The sequence below is a fragment of the Aedes aegypti genome, chromosome 2, assembly GCF_002204515.2.
Source record: "Aedes aegypti strain LVP_AGWG chromosome 2, AaegL5.0 Primary Assembly, whole genome shotgun sequence".
NCBI classification, from domain to species: Eukaryota; Metazoa; Arthropoda; class Insecta; order Diptera; family Culicidae; genus Aedes; species Aedes aegypti.
In genome coordinates this window covers 147,897,624-147,923,307 of record NC_035108.1, presented here as the reverse complement: position 1 = coordinate 147,923,307, position 25,684 = coordinate 147,897,624, and the positions used below count along the sequence as shown (strand labels likewise).

The window sequence follows — 25,684 nt, the reverse complement described above, 5'->3', positions numbered from 1 at the left end:
TTAAATATACGTCTCTCAATAGGTTAACTATTTTGGCAACACTCCTGTTGTTCTACAGGCAATCAGAGGATGATGTTTTTGTGTCAAGTCATAAGTGCATTGATTTCCAAAGGGCCTATTCTGATTTTCTCATACACTGAGAATAATATGAACGTAAAAAAAATGTAAAAATAGCCTGTAGAATTTTCAATTTCGCGTTACCTTTTAGAGATTTTTTGCGCATAGACACTAGGGTGCGGCTTATTTTTCAAAAGTTCTCAAAACCAAAAATTCGTGTGCTCTTATGAATTCAAATCATATGAGAAGAGAAACCTCAATGTTTGAGCCAAAAATATTAAGATTTATTTATTTATTTATTCACCGTCTTTGACTACAGGTCACACAGACTGAAAACTTAATATTATGTACTTTACTTAAATTCTATCTCTTATCCTATTATCAATTTAGGGGTGGCGCATGCGTCTGGTGAATTTTCGAATTATAAAAAATGGCCTTCAGTGAAGTCACCATAACTTCGGTAATTTCTTACCAATTTTAAAACCTTTAGCATCATTATTTTCAAAATTAAATTTATGAAAACTTTGAAAAACATCAAATTTGTCTTAAATCGAAACAAGTCTCTGTTAAAAGTAGTTTTCTCGAAATTTTTCTTCATTTTACTGGAAAATTCAAACTTGTTTGACCATAACTTCATAAATACTCAACCTATTTCAAATATTAGTACAGTCGAAGCTTATTATAACGACATGGCAAGGGGCCGTCGTAATAGAGAAATGTCGTTATAGAGAATAGTGATAACATTAAAATCTTTTTCAAGGGACCGAAAAATGTCGCTATAGAGAGCTTTTGTCGCTATAAAAGTGGTCGTTATGACGAACTTCGACTGTACTTGTTTTTGAAGCAAAAAATAGTTGTTACCATTCTGTTCATACAAAAAAAGTTGTTACCATCCTGTTCATACAACACATTTTTCTAAAAAATGGTTTTGGCTTAGTTTTGTAACAAAAACTACCCTAAAACATATTTTTTTAAAGAAAAAATCGAATTTCTTTGGATTATTTATATTTTTTCGCCATAAATTACATTTTTCCTATAAAACTTGTGTTTTTAAAGCATTTTGTTTTAATTACGAATTGAATAGTGCATATATTTTTTAACATGAGCAAAAAAGTTGTATTGTTTCAAAAATTGTTGACAAGTCCTTTTCAAAGGTTTAACAAATGAGGGAAACCAGTTTCAGCTTTAATATTGTTTAACTGACAAAAATTAAATAAAAAAAACTGGCGTTTTTCGTTAAAAAATCATGGTTATTTGCAGTTTTTGTTGAATAACTTGGTCAAATTATTTTTTTTAGTGAAATGTGGCGTATGAAAAGTATGAAAACAATTAAATGAGCTTCTAAACCATGCAAAAAGATTTGGAATCGGTTGAGTATTCATGAAGTTATGGTCAAACAAAGATATTATTTTAGTAAAATGAGGAAACATTTTAAGTAAACTACTTTTTTTTGAAACTAGTTTTGATTTTACACAAATTTGATATTCTACAAAGTTTTCATATATTTAGTTTTTAAGATAATGGTGCTGAAAGTTTCAAAATTGGTTCGAAATTACGGAAGTTATAAGTCACCATAGCTCACGGCATTTTTTTATAACTTGAAAATTTACCTTCAAAACGCATGCCCCCTCTCTAAATCTTAATATTTTTGGCTCAAACTTTGAGGTTTCTCTTCTAATATGATTCAAATTCATAAGAGCACCAGAATTTTTGGTTTTGTTAGCTTTTGAAAAATAAGCCGCACCCTAATAAACAGTAGTGTGAGTCAGAGTGGATCTAGATAAGAGTGGCGTCAATGTCAATGTATGTAAAGCCCCAAACACAATGTGAACGGCAGCACGGTACAACGGCAAAACGGCAAGCCCATCTTGATCCACACTCTACTTGTAAAATCCATGTTGAATCTGATTTAGTCGACATTGATCAAAACATTGACATGTCATTCAAGTCAGTGTTACAGTTTTGCCGTTCGTGTCGTAATGCCGTTGCATTGTGTTCGACCCTTAACCCATTCAAACGCAACTCTGAAATTCAAGTAATCCGATAATCGTGTTCCGGGGATTTTTTTGCAGAGCACAATATTATGAATCAATTAACTATGACGTCACGCTGCAACTTCTAGGCTGGATTCGCACTTGCTGCAAGACCATAACATGGCAATTTTTACAGCCGAAATGCTGCCATAGTGAGATTGAAAAAGTACAAAAAATATTCGATCAAATAAATGAAAACCAAATTAGGAAGCGTCCATTTATGACATAACGTTAAAATGTACAATTTTCGACTCTTCCCCCCTCCGCAACGGTCTTTGCACGAAAAAAATAAATTTTGTGTTTGAGCCGCAACGTTTGAAACTACTCCCCCTCCCTCTAGAGCTTTACGCAATTTGTGGACGGTGCCTCAGTCTGCATAAATTTAGTGGCGTTGTGTATTCAATTTGACTCTCTGCTATTCTATTTATAACTGCAATTCTGTTCTCAGTGTAGTCTGTTTTTTTGTGCATTGGCCCTCTCAACGAGTAGAACATAATGAGTGACGTTTAATTTGAGGATTTGTCAACAAATACGAAATGTTACCAATACATAAACTAGTTTTTGCGCAGTTTTGGATTGCCGAAGTGAACATTTTTGTTGCCGACAATAGTAATTGCATTGCCGATAAAAGAACAAGTGCCTCGTGACTTTGGTGAGGAAACATAAAAGATTTAGAGAATAAAATAGTGTTTTGTGTATTATAATTAACAAATAAAGAGTGCTCAAGTGTAGTTAAGGTGCCGGCTGCTAATTGTTGCGCTCTATTGTTGCGTAAAATTGCCCTCTTAAAAGTTCAGCTGCTTAGGCTGCCGACAATACGTAAGTTCCCCTATTTGTCTTTAATTTATTTTAAATATTTTAAAATTTTGTTGGAATACTCTAACACCTAAGAACACATAACTCAAAATCAACTGAAATGTCACTACTTTCTTCTTTGCTTCAGAATCCCTCGTGTGCAAATGTTATTCAGAAGGATTCCTCATAATTGTATTAAGACATATTATGCATGTTAATCTTTCAAATATCTGTCAAATATTTTTTTTGAAATATCATCAAAAAGCTGACTAAACCAAAAAAAAATGTTCTTTTCAAATTTTCATGTATGGCTAATTTTTTAAATTCAAGCCTACACTCTTAAAAATAATGAAAATCTCACATGATGTAAGTGATGAAATGACGTATAAATGTGTTCTGAAAGATGTATTGAACGAAAAATGTAATTTTACATGATGAAGAACACGAAAACGCTGCCAGTATGATTGGCATTTCCCAAATCAGACACCTTCGTATTTAAAATGTGACACAAATTCACGTCACGTGACTCGCTTCTTCTATGTGCATCCAAAAGACGTAAAATCACATGATTTTTTCGTAGTTTGTAGCTCAAACCTGTAATTTGATGGTTTTTTTCAAAATGTCAATAGCATAAGAGCTTAATAATGAAAGCTCTGTAAAATTTAGCACATTTCGTTGAATTATTCACCAAAAACGGCAAGAATTTATCGTATTCCGTTTATTTAGATTACCGAACTATCCAGCTAGGGGCCCAGATAGCCGTAGTGGTAAACGCGCAGCTATTCAGCAAGACCAAGCTGAGGGTCGTGGGTTCGAATCCCACCGGTCGAGGATCTTTTCGGGTTGGAAATTTTCTCGACTTCCCAGGGCATAGAGTATCTTCGTACCAGCCACACGATATACACATGCAAAAATGGTCTATTGGCATAGAAAGCTCTCAGTTAATAACTGTGGAAGTGCTCATAAGAACACTAAGCTGAGAAGCAGGCTTTGTCCCAGTTGGGACGTAACGCCAGAAAGAAGAAGAAGAAGAACTATCCAGCCATCTTAGCATCACAAGATTTTTCCAAGAATGCATGCCTATCTGAAAGGTGATTTGACGTTCAGCAAATTTTTTTTTTTTTTTTTGGTTTTCATAAATTGCTTCCCCAAATTTTAAAAACTAGAAAATAGAAAATGGGTCAAATAACGGGCAGATGGAACAACAAGCAACCCTATAAGCTCCGGGAAAAAACCTTTTACTTACAATCGACTGGTGCTCAGAAACAAAACTTGTTGAATAATAATGTCGTTTCTGCTAAGACCAGAGGTTCAGATCTGTGAGATTTAACCGAAGATAAGTGTTCCTTAATCAAATGTTTCATAAATATTGCAGTGATATCAATACGTGACGATATGTTAGAGCCACTTCAACACTTAGAATGTCAATTCAGTGCAAAATTATAGCATTTGTAGGTTGCTTCCTTGCATAAGCGAAAACTGGAATTTTTATTGTTACTTCTTCAAACTAGAGAGCAAAAAAACTTGCTGAAAAATCCCGTTGGAGACCAATCCATTTTCTACCTTTTTCAAGATCACTCTCAAAAAACTTAATTAACGACGAGTTGTCACAAAACTTAGGTAAAAAATGTAACAAACAGTGAAAAACATTACTTTGATTAGCATTATTTTCTATTTTTAAGTTTCACACAGTTGGAAGTTTCAGGGATAAATTTCAACCCAGTTAAACTTCTGCAATCATGAGCCCGATTGACATAAATTCAGTAGGCATCCAGAAACGCAAAAAGTATCAATTCTGGTGGTCATATTTCAAGTTTTGTTAAGTGTCACGCATGATCCCAAGATTTCAAAATTGCGCAACAAAATTTGGATGTCGTATTCGTCCACGAAGTCGACAATTCAGTGTATTTTCTAGAACTTCAGTCATAATACACTTTTAGTAAATGGGAAAGCTCTGAAAAGGAAAAAAAAACCATTCCTACTTACTGTCCTTTGGAAGTTTTGTCATGTTTTTCATGTTTTTAATTTCGATGAAAGTCAACTCAAAGAATTTTGATTTATATTTTGTTCTGTCGTAAATGATGCAATGTGGCAGTTTTTGTGCTAAATTACTTGTAAATGGAACTGTTTTAGATGTTTGAAGGCTAGGTCTAATCAATGTTTGCTATTGAGCATCTAATTAACAATGGGACTCATAAGATGGAAGCTGAAGCTCTCTTTTAAGACCTTTTTTCAAATCCCCATTCCATTGTGACCTCCTAGCTACGCCTATGTTCAATTCACCTCCGCACCGAACTAGTGCATCGTCGACCCGATCACCGTTCGCAAACTGATCCCGCTATTGACAGCTGGAATCGCGCGCTCGGACACACGCACTCCGCTCCGCCTGCCTCTCCGGTTATGGAATTTTCGATATTATTTCTACAATTCCCCTGTTAATTCATAGAAATTTCTAATTGTGCCTTCAACTATTTTGTTCTCCCCACCTCCTTGGGCAAACTCTCTCTACTCAGCCGTCGTCGTCGCCCCCTTCGATGTTGATGTTGTGCATATGTGCGTTTACGATCACCATCTTCCAATTTGGCCGTACAGTCGACAACGATCGACGACCAAAGACCGTCGGACGAAGAGATAATAGCCCAACCAACCAGTTCACGATGGTCGGGCTCCATAAAAAAAGGGGCCAAAACCACTAAAAATGATTTTGGGACTTTTATATAATTCATTATTTCAAAACATATTTTATTTATTTTGTTCTTATAATGCTGGATTGAAATTGTACTAAAATAGAAATTTCTTTGATGTTTATGTTGCCCAATTGACTAAATTAAAAAAAAAATGTAGTATTAACACAGACAAACAGACGTAACACTTAGAACAAATCCCGATCAAAATCATAGTCACGAGGACATGTGCGCCCAATGCTAAAATCGGTGTGTTTGGCCGACAGGCCAACAGATGGCGGTAGTGTGTAAACGTCAAACACGAACAAAAATTATGCGAGCGCTGCGGGTGGCGGATTGACCACCTACCATATTTTTGATTCGACCGTTAAAAAGGTGATCGATGGACAGTGATGACGTCTGCTTGTCTGTGGTATTAAGATAAAGTACAAAATAATGATATTGTAAATACATATGTACAATTTTGAAATTGAAAACCAGAAAATTTGGTGCACAACATTAAAAAATGTATGTATTTTCAATATTTTTTTAATAAATTATGTAACAAAATATTTAGACAATGATTTAGCCCATTTAGATCAAACTTGATCAAACAAAAACGAATTTGTATTTTTAGTCAAATTTGTTTGCATTTTCAATAAATAAACTGTACGGTTGTACGGTTCAAAAAAGTTTTATACCGAATAGCATTTTAAGATTAGTCCTTAACGATAAAACCAGTTTTGGCCAAACTTAATCTTTTTTCCGACCATTGTGCAACCGTCTACCTGTGCGGATTGCAATTTAGTTGCAGACCCCTCCGGCAGCCGATCGTTGTCCGACATATTTGGTTGAAGTATTTCGAGATTTTCAATTATGCTGTTCATAAATCCATTCTGTCACTGGTGGGTTTGCTAATGAGCTGCGTGCCTTCTCGATCTTCTAGAGTCCAAACGACGTTCAACGCAACGCGCGCATTCCCCAGAATGCCAAACAAATAGACAGCTCGTTTGCCAATGCCTCGGCTATTGGCGCAATTACTCGGAACTTTCCCATTAATGCTCCGCCATTTTCCATTTCCATTTTCCAGATTCTCCAACGTCGGCTTCAAATATTACCTGGAAAGTCCCATCAGTTCATCGCAGCGTCGGGAAGACGACCGGATAACGTACATCAACAAGGGACAGTTCTACGGAATCACCCTGGAGTACATCCACGATCCGGATAAGCCACTCAAGAGTCAGACTGTCAAGGTAGGTTTTGGCGGGCACAGATTCTTAGGCCAGGGGTTTACAACGTAAGGGTCGCGGGTCACATTTGGGCCGAGCTTCAAAAAACGTTCAAAACGTTAGAGTTTAGATACCGTTTTATTCAATTACATTTTTGACATTTTTCTCATAGAGTACAGAACCCTTGGCTTATTTGTATGTATTGGCCCGCGAACAAAAAAAGTTGAGCAGTCCTGTCCTAGGCTCGTTGGATGAGCTATTCTTTTGATGAAACTGCTTTCGACAAATCATCTGATTTGCATTCTTCCGATGAATCGTTCCACGCCGGGAGTAATCGGAGACGTCACATTCAATTGAAACTATTATCTGTTCGATGCTCAAAAAATGCACCCTATCTCATCGTAGAGGAACAAATTTCCTTGCACAATCCCGCACCCTTTTCATTAAACGACCTAAAGTATCTTCTTTCTCGCACTTCGTCACGTAATTGTGACTTCCCTCTGACACGGTTCAGCTGCAACATCACCCCGAGCGAGAGATGTGACGAAATTTCGCGTCCAACCCCTTCCCGAAAAAAATTGCGCTAACTCATCCCATCTGGGAATCATCCTGCATCCGTTCCCCTTCCCAATCCACATCGCCGTAGAGTAGGTACTCGCGTGTGACTTTTGCTTGCGCCGACTTGAAAGGTGTTAGATCCAGTGAACCAGTTAGTCCTGTTTTTTGTTGCTTTTTCGGGATCAGCAGCAGCAGAGCACGCAACAAGTGCTCTCCTGGTCGTCGGCCTTGACCTCGTAGCCGCTTTCCGTGATTAATCGCATCAAACGTCGGCCACCTTCGCATCCAGAGCGCCAGTGTCTTTCACCACATGCAGCAGTAGTAGAAGCCGGAAAAACGTGTTTCCAGAAATTCTGGTTTGAACATTTTCGTACATCACAGTAAGTGCCGCGCAGCTACCGCAGCACTCTGTGGGCAGCTGGTGGACAAAAACATTCGTAAAAAAAGACTTGTGTCGAATTTATGAATTTTGTGGTACAAATTTGAGATTTTGTTAAAAAAAAACTTGTAGCCAAACAAACTTGTTATCAAAACAATTTGTTTTCCAAAAAAATATTGTTTCCAAAAAAACTTGTTCTCAAAAAAAATTGCTTTCGAAACAAATTTTAGAAATATTAGTACTTACATAGTTAAGCTAATATGAATCGTTTTAAATTTTTCGCCACCTGATCGCCCATAGTGCTCAGAAAGATGATCACGTACCAGCGCGACTTGGAAGTTTACAGCAGACCCTGACTTTGAAACCATCCGAAAGAATGTGTGTCGCGCACCACAAATCACGACCTGACCACTAGAGCTGCAGCTGAAGAGGACGTGTGTGGTGCGTAGAAAATTCCATTCTCGGACCGTACCGAAATCGAACGGTGGTAAAGTTCCGTTGGTTTTGGTATCGGACTGGTTGCCCCGAGGGGAGGTGTTTTCCTATGAAAAATTTATTCCAACCACTTTCGGACAGAACTGGTTCGTGAGGCACTTGAGCTGTGATCGTATTTGTTAGAGGGGGAGCGTTATTAATTCATCAGTCGATGTGGTGTAGAACGCGTTAGTGGCCGTGACCAAATGTGGAGGAACGGCGACGTGTCTGCGACAGTGCCAGACGAGAGCACCCACACTCACGAAGCGAGGTTTGATTTGCATCAAACGGTATTTTCCTATGACGTCATGGATTCGATGGAAATAAACTAAGCACTCTCAAGATTAGGTACGGAAGTACTCCGAGTAGAATGACGTATTTGGAAATCCACGATTTGAAGCCCAAGCCGTCGAACCAATGGTGATTATTGGACGAACTCCATTTTCATTCCATTTCCATTGAACTTTGATTCCTCTTCCATTCCCTTTTTGAATTCCACTTCCATTTCACTACCATTCCACTTCCATTTCGCTTCCATTCCACTTCTATTCCCCTTCCATTTGCCTTCCATTCCACTTCCATTCCATTTTAATTCCACTTTGATTCCCCTTCCATTCCCCTTCCATTCCACTTCCATTCCATTTTAATTCCATTTTCAATTCCACTTCCATTCCACTTGAATTTCACTTTCATTTCACTTCCATTCCATTTTAATTCCACTTCCATTCCACTTGAATTTTACTTCCGTTTCACTACCATTCCACTTCTATTCCACATCCATTCCACTTCTATCCCCCTTCCATTCCACTTCCATTCCGCTTCCATTCCCTTTCCATTCCACTTCTATTCCACTTTCAATTCCACTTCCATTCCACTTCCGTTACACTTCCGTTCCACTTCCATTCCACTTCCATTCTACTCTCATTCTACTTCCATTCTACTTCCATTCCACTTACATTCTACTTGAATTCCACCTCCATTCCATTTCCATTCCACTTCCATTCTACTTCCATTCCACTTCCATTCCACTTCCATTCCATTTCCTGTCCACTTCCGTTCCACTTCCGTTCCACTTCCGTTCCACTTCATTCCACTTCCATTCCACTTCCATTCCACTTCCATTCCACTTCCATTCCACTTCTATTCCACTTCTATTTCACTTCCATTCCACTTCCGTTCCATTCCATTTCCACTTCTATTCCACTTCAATTTCACTTCCATTGCGCTTACATTCCATTTCCATTTTCAATTCCACTTCCATTTCACTTCCATTCTACTTGCATTCTACTTCCATTCCACTTCCATTCCACTTCCATTCCGCTATCATTCCACTTCCGTTTAACTTTCATTCCATTCCATTTTAATACCACTTCCATTCCACTTTAATTCCATTTCCATTCCATTCTCAATTCCACTTCCATTCCGCTTCCATTCCACTTCCATTTCACTTCCATTTCACTTCCATTGCGCTTACATTCCATTTCCATTTTCAATTCCATTTCCATTCAACTCTCATTCTACTTCCATTCTACTTCCATTCCACTTACATTCTACTTGAATTCCACCTCCATTCCATTTCCATTCCACTTCCATTCTACTTCCATTCCACTTCCATTCCACTTCCATTCCATTTCCTGTCCACTTCCGTTCCACTTCCGTTCCACTTCCATTCCACTTCCATTCCACTTCATTCCACTTCCATTCCACTTCCATTCCACTTCTATTCCACTTCTATTTCACTTCCATTCCACTTCCGTTCCATTCCATTTCCACTTCCATTCCACTTCAATTTCACTTCCATTGCGCTTACATTCCATTTCCATTTTCAATTCCACTTCCATTTCACTTCCATTCTACTTGCATTCTACTTCCATTCCGCTATCATTCCACTTCCGTTTAACTTTCATTCCATTCCATTTTAATTCCACTTCCATTCCACTTCAATTCCATTTCCATTCCATTCTCAATTCCACTTCCATTCCGCCTCCATTCCACTTCCATTTCACTTCCATTTCACTTCCATTGCGCTTACATTCCATTTCCATTTTCAATTCCACTTCCATTTCACTTCCATTCTACTTGCATTCTACTTCCATTCCACTTCCATTCCACTTCCATTCCGTTATCATTCCACTTCCATTTAACTTTCATTCCATTCCATTTTAATTCCACTTCCATTCCACTTTAATTCCATTTCCATTCCATTCTCAATTCCACTTCCATTCCGCTTCCATTCCACTTCCATTCCACTTCATTCCACTTCCATTCCACTTCCATTCCACTTCTATTTCACTTCCATTCCACTTCCGTTCCATTCCATTTCCACTTCCATTCCACTTCAATTTCACTTCCATTGCGCTTACATTCCATTTCCATTTTCAATTCCACTTCCATTTCACTTCCATTCTACTTGCATTCTACTTCCATTCCACTTCCATTCCGCTATCATTCCACTTCCATTTAACTTTAATTCCATTCCATTTTAATTCCACTTCTATTCCCCTTCCATTCCATTTCGATTCCACTTCCATTCTTCTAAAGGCATTTCCAAAGATTCCGAAGGAGTTTAATATATTCTCACAGGATTTCAAAGGATGTATAACATTAATCTCATTGATTTGAATCCAAATGCCAACATCTTTCACATGAATCAACGAGGATTTTGTGGGTTGAATCTACCAGGTGTTTATTCAGCAATCCTACTTAGATCTAGAACAGAAACCCACCAATGACTCTACTGCAAAATCAATATTATTTTGTAAGGACATTTCAAGGATGTATCCAAAACCAAAAATTTCGCTATGAATCTAGCAAGAATTGTCTAGAGCTTGATCATGCGAGAAGGGGCCCTCTTATGACATTTTAAACTATTGGACCGCTACTTCAAACATATTAAGTAGAGTTGATCTACGATACTCGACTGGAACGATTTTAAATGTTGAATAGATGTGGAATGGAAGTGGAATTTAAATGGAATGGAAGTAGAATGGAAGTTAAATGGAAGTAACATGGAAGTGAAATGGAAGTGGAATTGAAATGGAATGAAAATGGAATGGATGTGAAATGGAAGTAAAATTGAAATGGAATGGAAGTATAATGGAATAAGAATAGAAGGGGAATAAAAGCGAAATGGAAGTGGAATGGAAGTAGAATGGAAATGGAATTGAAGAGGAACGGAAGTGAAATGGAAGTTGAATGGGAGAAGAATAGAAGTGGAATGGAAGTGTAATGGATTTGGAGTGGAGTGGAGTTGGAATGTAAAAGAATGTAAGTTGAACGGAAGAGGAATGGCAGTGAAAAAGAAGTGAAATGAAAGTAGAATGGAAGTAGAATGGAAATGGAATGGAAGTGAAATGAAACTTAAAGGAAATTGAAATTTGAATGCATGTAGAAAGTAAATTGAAGTAAAATGACAGTAAAATGGAATTAGAATAGAAAAAGATTTATATTTGAATAGAATTTGAACTTTATTGGAATGAATGCACATTTAGTTCCAAATGCGTTTCAACATTAACCCAGAACACAGTTTCCTGCCCTCATCCAACGTGACAACCGACAATCTTCTAGGGCAGTAATCAAAAAGATACAGTTCCAATTTCACCGTTTTTCCCGTCACTGTTCCCCGGTTCCTCGCCGTCGTATTTCATAGTCTCGTAATTTATCATTATTTCTGTAGCAAGCAGCTTCTTATGCCGCCGTTGCTGAATCCCTTGGGGGATGACGACGCAACGACGATAGACAGCGACGTCCGTAACCCTTTGCCGGAGTTTGAAATTTGCATATAACGATTCATAAGGAAGCAGATGCCCTAAAACAAACATTCCGTCGTTCCTTGCTTCCTTTGACAAGATATATGTTTATGCACAACAAGCGGGGACTTTGGCAGGATGCTGGGCTCGAGTTGATGATCTTGATCTGCTTCTGAGAGCAATTGTCTGGAATTGCCACCCCTGGAGAGGAAGTAAGAAGCATCGTTGGGAAGTTTTTTTTCATATGCTGATTTGCGATGCTCATCAACGCTCTTTTCGTGAGTATCTTTTTTCACAAAAGAAGCGACAGGCAAATGGGATGGCAAGGAGCTTCCCGACCAGAAAGGGAGTAATTATTCATTTTCACAATAAAAATATTTAAATTCTACACCATTCAATCGATGGGTTGATTGTTTGTTTGTTTGATTCCCGGGGAAGCGAAGCGCACCTTTTGGCCCGAATGTGAGTGTTTGCTTTCTCTTAGCTATTCATAGGAATGTCTGTTTGGAAGCGCCGCCGGAGGCGTTTCTAAAAGCGTCATCCTCGAGCGGAACAATTCCCAGGGATCCAAGTACCAAAACGTACATATCTCCCAAAGAAAGTGCTGTGCGTGTCGTCGTTCGTCCTCAGAGAGCAACACGACGACGACGACGACGGCCGATGATATTTTATTAATTGCCATGCGATGCCACAACGGTCAGCGTGTACTGCAAAAGTTTAGCTAATAAAACATAAAAATATTAAGAGAGAAACATTTTTCAAAACTGCCCAGGGAGAAATGTCAGCCTCGCAGACCGATTCAGCATTGGAAGCTCGTCTCTCGTGTAGGAAGAAACGCGAACCAGCCACGCACGCATGGGGAATTGCAGCGAAAGAAAGAAGGAAGAAGGCAGGGAAGAAAAAAACGCTCAGAGACACAAACGACACAAAAAGGAAGGAAAGCTATCTTCTAACTGTAAACGTAGAAAACATTGTGCAATTTTAATTAAGATTTATATCTCAAAATACCTTGTTTGTAATGTATCTATATCTTTTAACTATTAGTCAGTTTACTTATTTATAATAGGGGTAGTCGGGGCGGTTTGGCCAATGGGGTGAAATGAGCACCCCCTTAAAACTGCATAAATTCTTTAAATTTCATCTGAAATAACATGCAACCCCAAAGCTGATGAGGAAATGAAGCAATAGGCATGTTATAAGTCAATGTTCGAAACTCAAATAAAAATAAATAAATGATGTTCGAAAAAACTGCCCATATCGCCCCGAATGACTCCTTTAATTTTCATCATTTCAGAATGATGATATTTGACTGTTAAAATGGTTTTAAAAAATTATACCTTCTTGCACGGAGTATTTATAAATACTAATAACTTTCAAGTGTTGTAACAAAATAATTGAATTTTTAGATTATATGAGATAATTTTGCAATCAAAATGGGGTGCTCATATCACCCCATCAGTAAAAAATCGACTCGAAAAATGAGAAATTTTGAAAAATCAATCATTTATTCGTGAATTTTATGAGACAAAGGAAATCATGCGGATCTAGTGTATTCATCTAAAAATTGTTGGAAATCATGCAAATATTCGAAAAATTCATAATATTTCCAGCACTTTCATCGACTTTTCCTTAAGGTGGCCAAACTGCCCCACTTTCCCCTAATTATTTTCTCTCTCGTCTTTCGCCGTGTATCTTCTCTGTATGTGGAGGCCGTTTGTTGGATTGTGTCTGTCTGTCCGGCTTTGGCGTGCGGACGTGTGGACACATCGCTCCGCTTGGTTCGAGGATGTAGCAAAGATGGGTCGATTCGGCCACTGATGTTGTATACCAGAAAATCGAGTTAGCAAATCTGAATACAAAACATTTCAAGTTCCATTTTTACATCATTCTATCCTTCTTCTTTCTGGCATTACGTCCCCACTGGGACAGAGCCTGCTTCTCAGCTTAGTGTTCTTATGAGCACTTCCACAGTTATTAACTGAGAACTTACTGTGCCAATGACCATTTTTGCATGCGTATATCGTGTGGCAGGTACGATGATACTTTATGCCCTGGGAAGTCGAGAACATTTCCAACCCGAAAAGATCCTCGACCGGTGGGATTCGAACCCACGACCCTCAGCTTGGACTTGCTGAATAGCTGCGCGTTTACCGCTACGGCTATCTGGGCCCCATCATTCTATCCTATCAGCCCCATTCTTGCGAAAAGTCAACCAAGCGTAAGCGTAGCCAGGATTTCCTTAAGAGAGAGGCAAGCGACTTCAAAAGTATGAATTTCGAATGAATATCTTGAATTCTTCGTGAAGCGAAACTTTATGAATAACATCCATTCTCCTCCCTTATTCACATTTTTGTATAGAAATATTGGACTATGAAACGCAACCTACTTGTATTTCTAAGCCAAGTTCCAGATTGAGCCATTTCTGAATGGAAATATGTAGTCATAAGGTTTTTATTAATCGGCACACTTGAGACTCGGGATGATTAAATCATATAATGATTTCCGTTCAGGATACAGTTTCTCTGAGAATTCTTTACGATAAATTCCTTTAGGGTTTCTCCTTTTCCTAACCTTTAAAGAGTTTTTCCATACATTTCTCCAAGAAACCATACAGGATTTACTTTCAGAAATTTTTTTACATCAATTCATGTAGAGTTTCTATTGGGATTGCTCTTAGATACTTGCGGCCAGAAATTCTTCAAAGTTTAATTTAAAAAAAAGTTATAGATTTTAGCAAAAATTCCTCCAAAATCCACTTTCAATATTTTTTTCATTAAATTGACTATTGATTCCCCTTATGAAACTTTTCGGAATTTCTAAATAATTTTCTTTAGAATTCTTTTTTTTTAAATCGACTCGGAGCTGCTCTAGAGATTGTACTTGAGATTAGCATAAGCATTAAGCATTTTGCACAAATTCGTAGGTGGTACAATCCTAGACCATTGTTCGAGGGTTGCCTCCATCCCGTTCGTTACCAAAGTCAGAAATTACAGAAATTACCTCTTACTCTTAGACAAGATTGACGCATCCTCCAATAGTCGAGAGCTGTCCTGGCCTTGTCCTTGCGAATGCTTAGGAATGGGAAAGGATGATTGATTGAACACCTACTTAAGAAAGATGCAGAGAACTATACGACCCCTCATAGGTGTTACGGGATGTTGTGGAATGTTGATGGAAAAAGTAGTGCCACGTTCTGGTCGATAAATGTTTAATATTTACGCATTGTGATCAGAACAAATTCACCAAATTACATTTTTGGAACTAATCTCCAATTCGTCGCTCCTCTAGCAATAGAGAACACCGACAAACTTTCTGACTTCTGCCATCACAAAATACTAGCTCTTGACTATTTCGAAAGGTTCTAATTAGAGAAAAATAGCTATAACATTGATTCTTTCGCCAAAATGACCCTTTTAGCGCAGAGAGCGGCCAGTAGTCATAATCAGCTTCCGTCTTGACTACTTTACTAAATAATTTGTACAAAATACGCCGGCGTATTGCCGGCCAAACTTTTGCGAATCACGTGAAAATCTAGCCCGAAGAACACCCCAAAAAAAATATTTGCAATACTAAAACAAGTGGCGTAGCACCATCAGCCGTATCTATTTTTCGCCGACCGAATTAAAAACGCGGAACTGAAGAAAACGTGACAGAATATTCAAAAACGAAACCGTCCACGCGCACGGCTTGTTGCGATCTTCCTCTAGAGATTGTACTTGAGATACCAACAAAGTCAGGAATCAAACTCAAGATTTTTTGAAATATTTTTTTTTTTCCAAAACTTATTTAATTCTTTTCTTGAGATACGCTTAGGATATGCCCTGGTTTCCACGATAAACTATTCGATGAATTTTCTGTATTGCGTCTAAAAATTTCTCGGGATTCAGCTGTTTCATCAGGTCTTTTTTTTATTCTAGGACTATTCTAGAAAATCTCTCAGAAAGTCCTCCAACAATTTGTCCGGAAATTCATCCACGCGTATTCCTCATTGTTCACTATTTGCACTCCTAATGTAAATATTTGTACTATTTGATTGAATGAAATTCCCCAGAGCAATTCTTGAACGTATTCTGCAAGAATTTTTGGATGAATCTCATCGGTAAAACTTGGCGTAATTACTTGGTGAAATCTTTGAAGAACTGTAGGTGGAATCCTTAAACATATTGGAGGATTCCGTAGAAAAATCGTTGAATTATTTCCATATTATTTCAGAAAGTCCTCCAAGAATTTGTCCCGGAATACATCCATGCATATTCCTTATTATTCATAATTTTTAGTGTAACTATTTGTACCATTTGAGAAAAACTTGTTAGATGAAGAGAAACTCTTAAACGTGCTCTGGTCGCCATATTGGATTTTGTCGTTAAATGATAAGAAGTGTTTCACAAAATCAACAAACAATAATTTTTTTTTGATTTTTTATATTTAATGTTAAACTAGTTTGGCTTTCCAATTATGTAAATGTTGGAGAACGCCATGAAATTTCAGGTTTCAAAAACATGTCATTGTGATGGGATTGTTTAAGAAATTTCCTAAGTTGTGGCAGTTTTTCAAAAACAAGGGAGTCCTCAAAAATTGTTTTCAATCATAAATACCGAGATGCCTATCAATATGACCAACCGAATGCAGTTTCTTTACTTACTCGACAGAAGCTCTCGAACGTGCAAAAATTTGAAAGACCAAGTGATTATTACTCAACTTAACTTCTGGAACATTTTTTAAGGAATTCCTGTGCAAATTCCGATGAGATTTCTTTCTTCTAGCAATTCCAAGTACCTTCTTAGTACAATTCATAGGAGATTTTGTTTAAAAAAAAATTGGGGGAATTTCCGGGAAACACGTTAAGGCATCCCTAATGTAGAAACTTGGAAGGATTCCTAGTGGTGCTCGTTTTAATTCGAAAACTATTGAGGACATTTTGGAATTATTTACCTGTAAGACCATTGACAGAAATATCATTTTTATTGGACTTCAAGGATGTTTCAAGAAGTATATCATGAGGCAACTTTTTTAAAAGTATGACTGCTATCGATAATTTTTGAATAAAATCAAACATCAGATTAGTTTTTGCAGCAACAAAACAGTTGATTTCGAGTTTTTTCCATCGACCATGGGTAAGGCAACGGCCCCTACTATCAGCCCCTATCTAGCTATACCCATGTCCTCACATCTGCGTTGAGTTTCTGTGTCCACGCTGCTGCAGCGTCGCGCCGAGTGATACTGTTGCCACTCTTTCGTTGGCGTTTTTCTACAAGAGTCTTTGACTTTTATCACACGCTGACTACAGGCGGCCTCCGCTTGTTCAAACCACCCAGACGAATGGACTCTCGTACAATTTTTTCCCCGTCCGTATTTTGACGCTCGTTGACTCGTTCCACCCTCCTGTCTCCTGTCCTGACTTCCAAGTCGACCCAAGTGAAATGCGCGCGCAGGTTGTTACCGGACTTCAAGCCTGCACACGGAGCGCGAAATCTCCGTCCAAGATCGCTGATTATATCGCTCCGTAGTTGCCATCCATCCCGCACTACTGTCCCATCTCCTACAAACCGATTGACTGCCCAGAGGTGGTAATTTTCCCCCCTCTTTTCCGTAGTTGCTCGGCGGTTACGGACACTTGCGCGCCAAAGCGACCGTGTAAAACGCGATTTTCCGGCGCACTGCACTCTGTGACTCTTCCACCGCTAACCCCCCTTTTACAGCTCTGCTGCTGCTGCTCCACTGACTGACTTTGGTTCTTTCCCCGCACAGTGGCCCAAAGATGACCAAAAGTCAAAAAAATGATCATGAGAGCTGTAGAGATACAAGACGAGTTTTTTTTTTTGTTCCGATTTCTTGGATGCTGTTCCATCCAAACAGCTGTTGCTAAACTAAATTTCACCAAGCCCATCTCAACCGGTCTCATTCGAACGAATAGACCTTATTCTATGTTTAAATTGTATTTGACATTTACATAATTGTCGAAAATTTCGACATGTTAACAAAAAAGAACTATTCAAAAAAAAGATGCTGATTTCCAAACTTTCTTGTCTGATACCTAGGAAACGTATTTAATTGATCATTCATTCCTCTGTGTATCACAAATATTCCATAGTATTCGATGTACTTTGGCTATGGCTATGCACTACTATGGCTTGCGCATTTTTGCACCAAGACATGATGAATGGAGATTTCGGAACAATTTTAATGAGGTTTACTCTTTTGACCGACATGTGCATGGTGTGTGGCCACTGTGCCCCGATTGCAGTGCATCATCGACCGTTAAACGCAAGACTACGAACACGCGGATTGAGGATGCAGCCTTGGTGAGGCCGCTTTGCCATCCCGTAGTATAGTCATCGTTTGTACCAGCTGTGATGTCGAAGATTATAAAATAATTAATCTTTGAGTAAATATTTAAATTAGATCGAACCGGGGGATTCCATTCACGATGTGCACTAGCAACGTCTTGTGAGCATGGGATGTTTTTTTCGTGCTGAAGTTAATTTGTCATCTCCGGTGCTTCCTTGAAGGCTCAGAACGATGTTATTTCGCCGGGACAGGACACGCACTACGAGAGATCTGAGCGAGCGCACGGTATGAGATGTCAAACGTCCGCATGAGTTAGCTTTTTATCAGATTCGATCAATCATCGACAGCGATGACAGCGAACGCCGAAAGGAAAAGGGTGCTGCTGCCTGTCGGTGCTGAGACTTGTAACTAGTAGTGCGGAATCGTTTCGAGGTTATGAATGATCGAATGCCGGGCCCGGGAGCCCTTAAAATCAGTTTTGATTGAGTTCACATTTCGAATACATGAAAAATGTTTACAAATGTGGTCCAATTGCGTTGACTTGCTATTTACTATTAACATCAGGCTGTCATATAGCGATTAATGAAATTTTGGTGAATTTTACATATTTGTTCCAAACCTTCACTGAAAAGCTTTGAAATTCTCCAAAAAATTCTTGACATATAGCCCAGGGCCCAGATTACACCAAGGCGGTAAACGCGCAGCTATTCAGTAAGACCAAGCTGACGGTCGTGGATTCAAATCCCGCCGGTATATTCGTACCTGCTAAACGATATACAAATGAAAAAAATAATTTTTACCCTAATTCATTTACAAGAAAATGTTATTTGCAACCAAATATGTTATGGTTTTAAAAAGAAACAGATAATTCTGCAAACGTAACGGCCACTATATTTTCTTCAAAATCGCCACAAAAGACCACCATGAAGCACTACCACAACTATTTCCATACAGTGAGAAAGTGCCAAAACACTATCAGTTTTATAGCTAGACGCATTTCCTTTCGATCCTCCTTCTCCCTCCCACCCACTAAACGATTCCAGAACAACGATTCTCCCTGCGCAATCTGTTCTGGATGTTCATTATTAAAATGTTTCAATTATCTTTAGCCACGATAGAACGACCATCGTGCTTGCTTTCCTCTCTGTACGCGGGGCGAGGCGAGGTGCATTTAATTACTACAACTTGTTATCGCAACAGTTGATAGTCTACAGTCTCTGATGCGTTACTTCCTTTGGGCTTCGACCTTTTGCGTTGTTAATTCTTCACCCAGCAGGAAAATGAAAATGTTTCCTTATTCTTCTTGTTCGTTTGAAAAGAAATGTGTTCACCTGCTAGAATTATGATAAGCGAAATTATTAGATCGTGACAACTAGAAATCTAATTTATTGTTTTTTTTTTCTGTATCTTTTCCAGAGTGTCATCATGCTGATGTTCCGCGAAGAGAAGAGTCCCGAGGACGAAATCAAAGCCTGGCACTTTTGGCACAGTCGACAGCACTCGGTCAAACAGCGGATACTGGATGCCGGTAAGTACTTAGCTACTGTAGTGTCAATGACCCATTCGTGCGATGCAAACATTGAGCTGGGCCTGAAAGAAATACGCAATTAAATGGCTTAGGTAGCTGAGCCATCGAGGGGGACCAGTTTCATGGGGAGCATTGGCACATGAATTTGAGGTAAATCATGTTACCTCATGTGGTCGATTGGGTTTATGAATATGACTCATTGGAGGTCCTAATGAAACAAGAAGCGTGGAGTGTTCTAAATCGAGCAAATTTCTTGAATTTAACGAAACAAAACTTTGTACTATCGTTGTTCAAAGTGACAATCCATACACAAGAGACAGAGAAAACGTTACAAATGTCAATAGGTTTTTGTAATTTGTTCATTTGTTCAGCTATGATTTGTATCTTATTTTTGTAGCATTGGCGTTCACAGAAATACACTCCGTGATTCTAACATTCAGGTCTCTTTCCTCTAGATCTAATTGGTGGAAATAACAGAAATAGGAGTCATTTAATATTGGCACTAAAGAGCGTATAACTAAGCCCCATGTTAGGCGCCAGTGTAAACAAAAAAGGGACGATTTCTACGTTGAACTAATAAACAAATAACAAACATATAACAACATTTGTAACGTTTCGTCTGTCTGTTGCGTATGGAACTTCACTCTCAAAATATGTTTTCCCGAGATAAACTAGCCCAGGGTTAAAAATCTCGTTAATAAAGATAAAAAAAATATATGTGTTCGCTCATACGGAACCTTATGGGGACACGGGAGACCGTGTTATTTTCCCTATCTTTTGTCTCACTCTAACAATTATCATCAAAACTTTGTGGAAGCAAATCTCGAGTTTTAGTGAACCGTTGAAGCTGAAAATTTATTGGGTTGTGCACTACATATATAGAATCATAGTGATACATTTTCGCATCGATATATGGAGTGGTTCTTGGGATTTGCTTCTTGAAATGGATAGGGTGATTATGATGACGTCCCGTGCGGCCTTATCAACCTTTTAGACTCAAAAAATGATGCTTTATACACGAAAGACAGAAGGAACGTTACAAATGTCGATATATGCTTGTAAATTGTTTATATGCTCAATGTGTAATTCATCCCTTAGTTTTTGTTACAACCTTCAGTACAAAAATTGCAGACCTTGCAACCAGACTTAGAAGCCTCCATTCCGCGTCTCGTGTGTCCCAACTGAGAACTACCCGTAGAAGTCAAATCGATTGAGAGACAACAATTATTTAATTATTTTTATCGATTATGGCACACAATAACCAGGCGGCGATTTATGGTAAATGTGATTGTTTGCGAACGGGTTTTCGCCAAGTCGATGACAATCGCACCAGGTGGTGGTAGTGGCTTCTCCTCCTACCGGGAACTCAGTAATTGCCCGACGAGCGCCATATTGAACCTCGAGTAGCGCAGGGCCCTCATGCTGGGAGCTGGAGTATCCTCCGGCGAACGGGATGTGCGCTCAAATTCATTAGAATTAAGAGGATGCGATTCCAGCGAAGATCGCGCGCCAGCTGCAAATGACCAACCATAACGATTAAACGTAATTTTATCATCTTTCTGCAATCTAACGCAACATGCCATTCCGATGCCCTGCCGCGTGGCTTATTAGAAACTTAACGTTCGAAGGAATCATCATCACAAGTACGGTTATGTCCCGAGCACGCGAACCTTTAAGCGTAGAATGTTCTGAATTTCCCAACAAATTACCCGGGGGAGCATCCCCATAACCCAAGGTGAGCAATTGGAACTCATCACCTTGGCGGTTGCAATAAATGATCATAGCACGCGGTGCGCAGAAACCCCTCATTTGGCCCTAATTAATAACTCAGGCACTCATACTCACCAACGAACAACGTGGGGGTAATGGCACACGCCTTCTCCCCAATAGGAATCCAGACCGACCATACAAAGTACGGCAGCAGCCTGCAATTATCATTCATTTTTATTTTTTCGAACATGGCGAATCTACGGCCGATTCCGAGCCAGAACAGCGCATCTCAAGTGAGCAAAAATGGTTAAAACAAAGTAAGTACATAATTAATGATTCGCCTCCGCTCTCAACCAACTCGATTTTTCACTTTTAGAACGTTGAATTTCCGAATTATCAAAACGACGAAAGTAAGATTCTCCACTTTCGCAACCTAACCGCTACTTTCGCCGCTCCGTTGTATGGAAGACAAAGTGACTTAACCACGAATCAAAACAAAACACTACTTGAGTCGATTTTACACTGGTATAAAAACGTCGTAAGTAACTGATTGAAATGGCTTATCATTTTGTCACACAATGTTTGTGGGAAATGATAGGAACTATCTAGTGTTTCAACGCGAGCTGATTGCATGCAAAATTTAAGCGATGTACACGGTAAAAAAATTCAAAAATAGGATTAATTTTAAAACAGTTTTAGATGAAAGGTTGTGATTCTTCTTAATTAACTCTCTCAAAACCGTATGAAAGTTACTTACGTCGATTTGAAAAAGTAATCGAGAACTATGTTTTCCGTGTACCTTCCGAAATGTCATATAAAGGACAACTCCAGTAGATTTTTGTCCACAAAGTGAACGTCAAAGAAAGATCAAAAGTGTCAAAATTGAAATTAAAACATCAAGCGTGTTCTAGAATAAGGGCGTAAGTCGCATGATCGATTTATCTTCATAGATCCTGTCTTCTATGAATAAAGACGACAAGACGCAAGATTGTCTGCATTTTTACCTCAGGGCGCAAGATTACATCGCTGCCTAGTGACTTGAAGTGAAAAAATGCTAAGAAACCCGCATCTTGTCACTTTTATTTACAGAAGAGAGCATCGATGAAGAAAAATCGATCATGCGATCATCGATTCTGGCACACGCTTGAAATAATATAATCAAACGTCAGAAATACACGTTAACTCAATTCAAGCGTATGCCAGAATAAGGGCGTTAGTAACATGATCGATTTCTCTTCGTCGATCTACTCTTCTGTGAATAAAACTAACATGATACAAGTTTGTTGACATTTTTTTCATCTCAGGACGCTTGATTGCATCCCCGTCAATAATCCTCACATAAAAAAAACATCTTACAAACTTGCATCTTGTCACCTTTATCCATCGAAGAGAGAATTGACGAAGCTAAATCGATCATTTAACCTACGCCCTTATTCTACACGGAGTCACAAATGAACCTAACTTTGACTTCTTTTGGCTCAATTTGGCTGTTCCGTGGGATAACCCGAAGTTGGGTTAACAACCAGGTAACAATTGGATGCCTAATGAACGCTTCTCTAACTAATTCAAATCAGCCTTCGTTTGAACAAAAGCTGTTCATTGCCTCATTCTCATTCTAGGGATTTTATCCAGCTTTAAGCTTAATCAAAGCTTGACCGAAGGCTTAATAAAGGCCCAACATGCGCTTATTCAAGCTCCTTTGAATGCCGATAATTCTATTTTTAGAACAGATGGCAACCTTCGAAAGCTTAAAAATCGCTTATTCATCCTTTATTCGACAATAGCCTAAAGTATGTAAACATATTTACTGGTTTACGGTTTTGGAATTAACCAATGCCACTAACAATTTCAAACATATAGAGGAGATATATATTGGAATTTTAAGACAAAGATTTTTAATTATGAACAGTTGAGAATCGAACTGCGATCCACTGATTTATAACCACTTACCTTGACATCTGCTCTACATGAGACTGAATGAATATTGCTCAAAGCAGGAGAATAACTTATCGACTGGGCTGAATAAAGGCTGTATTAAAGGTTGCTTTGAGGCTGGAGAAGTGATATTAGTATTACGCAAAAACACTTAAGCTAGCTGTCAAAAGTGTGTTGTGATTTTTGTTTTCCAACAAAATCCCAGATAATTTTCGATTACCATCGTTTCGTTCAGTGAACAAAAATGTAACCAGAAAATCTTCGTGATAGAGTGTAGTTATTTAATCTTGTTTTACGAATGCATCGATGAAGATTTCAGAAGATTTTTACTAACAATAGGCCCGTGTGCGTGATTTGCAGATTTGTTGTTCGTTGAATTGGATTGAACCGTTTTTCAATAAACATTTGCACGCCTATATTTTTAATATTTATATTCTTTAATCAGTTGTATTCAGGTTGGCTGAACGAAAGTGAAAAATATCGATGTAAAATGGTTTATTCAACTTGATATTCAGCTTTCAGAGTACTACTGAACAAGAGTGTTTAATAAGCTCTTCTTCATATTAGTGTTCAGCTGGTGCCTTGTTCAGCCTTGTACACCATTAATCAGCCAATGTTCAGCAAATCCTTTTGCTGTTCAGCTTGTGACTCCTGGTACATTTTTTTGGTGAATACAATACGTCAGTGAACCAATAACCAACATATATTGACACTTGACTGCTCTTGATATGCTTTTAGTGAAATATTTGAAAAAATGTCGTAATGACTACGCTACCGCTACTGACAATAAAAGCGCTCAAGAAAAAAAAGTTTTTTTTTACCTAAGTTATTTTGACAACTGATTTCCTTGGAGCGTAATGTCACTTGTACTTGCGGAATAAGCGAAGCGAAACTGACAGCCCCATTTGTTTTGCACGGCAGGAGTTACCGACGTTGCGAAATCGGCTCTACTTATCAGCTGCGGACTGTTCAAGGAATTTTGATAGCAGAACCATTTCTTGACCACTTCTTGTCCTATCTTTTTGCACAGTACCTTTCAGCTGCGGACTACGCTTTAAATAAAATTTTACATACAAATGTCGTAATATTGTTAAGCGTAGTCCGCAGCTGACAAGAAAAACGCAAAAAAAAACTGTTTTTTACGCGTTATTTTGACAACTGATTTTCGTGGAGCGAAATGTCACTTTTACTCGCGGCATAAGCGGAGAGAAACATTTTTCCGCACGGAAAAGTTACAGCTCCATTTGATTTGCACGGCAGGCGTTACCGACGTTACGAAATCGGCTCTACTTATCAGCTGCAGACTGCTCAAGGAATTTCGTTTGCGGAACCATTGCTTAACCGCTTATTGTTCTATCTTTTTGCACAGTACTTTTCAGCTGCTTTAGTTTGTATATAAGCCGAATATTTCAAGATTGAAGTTTTTATTCAATTCAGAAGAATTTTTTTACTATATTTTAGTGAAACACATTATTTTCAATTTATGCATTGGCTGGACCACCATGTTAAATGCTGGACAATATTTGCCACCTTTTAGATTTTTCCCTAAAAAATCAAATTTGGAAAACAAGATCTGAGTAATTTGAAGACCATTTCGAATAAAATTTGTTTGTACGAGTTTAAATGTTATATGCGATTGACCTTAGTTGAGTTTATGATGAAAAATTAGAAAAGATCTGCATCGAATTCTACGAGAAAAGTGTCTTGAATGAACTTTCTAAACTTATTTATATCTTACCATTCAGTCTGAAATTCCAAACAGGCTCACATTCCAAACAATCGATTTTTTTTTTAATTATGTTGAAATATTTCAATGGAATGTGTCATCCTATTTCCAGGAAAAGTGAGACTACAACTACCTAATTTGAATGTCTTTTGAAATTTGAATCAAGATGTTCCGTATATAAGACAGAATGAGCACATTATTCCATACATTTGCGTAACAACAATAGAGTAAAGTGGGGGCTAAAGTTTCTTTTCAAGATTTCTAGCTCAATTCAAAACATGTGTAATAAATGTTATGGTGGTTCGAATGCTATTCCAGTAAAGGACTTACACTCCAAATGTCTCATTAATCGATTGAGATTTGGAAAAGTTATAGCGATTTGTTGTTTTTTAGACGTGAAATTAGTGATTTGCGGTCATACTTTCATTACATGGAACAAAATGAATATAGAACCTTTTTAGATATTTTTATGTAAGTCTTAAGTAGGCTTAACTTGTTGATTAGTGGTTTAGGACCCTATTATTTTAAAATCTTATTCAGGATTTCTGTCCTACTATCTT

At 38.3% G+C, this 25,684-nt stretch overlaps 1 protein-coding gene across 5 annotated transcripts in view; it reads left to right on the top strand.

Moving 5' to 3' along the window:
* The window catches only part of LOC5564305 (protein grainyhead), a 682,122-nt gene that overhangs the window by 581,466 nt on the left and 74,972 nt on the right, over positions 1–25,684 (top strand). For all 5 annotated transcript variants that reach the window (XM_021842677.1, XM_021842678.1, XM_021842676.1 and 2 more), the window contains 2 exons: positions 6,639–6,801; positions 19,642–19,753. In XM_021842677.1, coding sequence (XP_021698369.1) covers positions 6,639–6,801; positions 19,642–19,753 — 275 coding nt within the window. The remainder of the gene's footprint in view (positions 1–6,638; positions 6,802–19,641; positions 19,754–25,684) is intronic.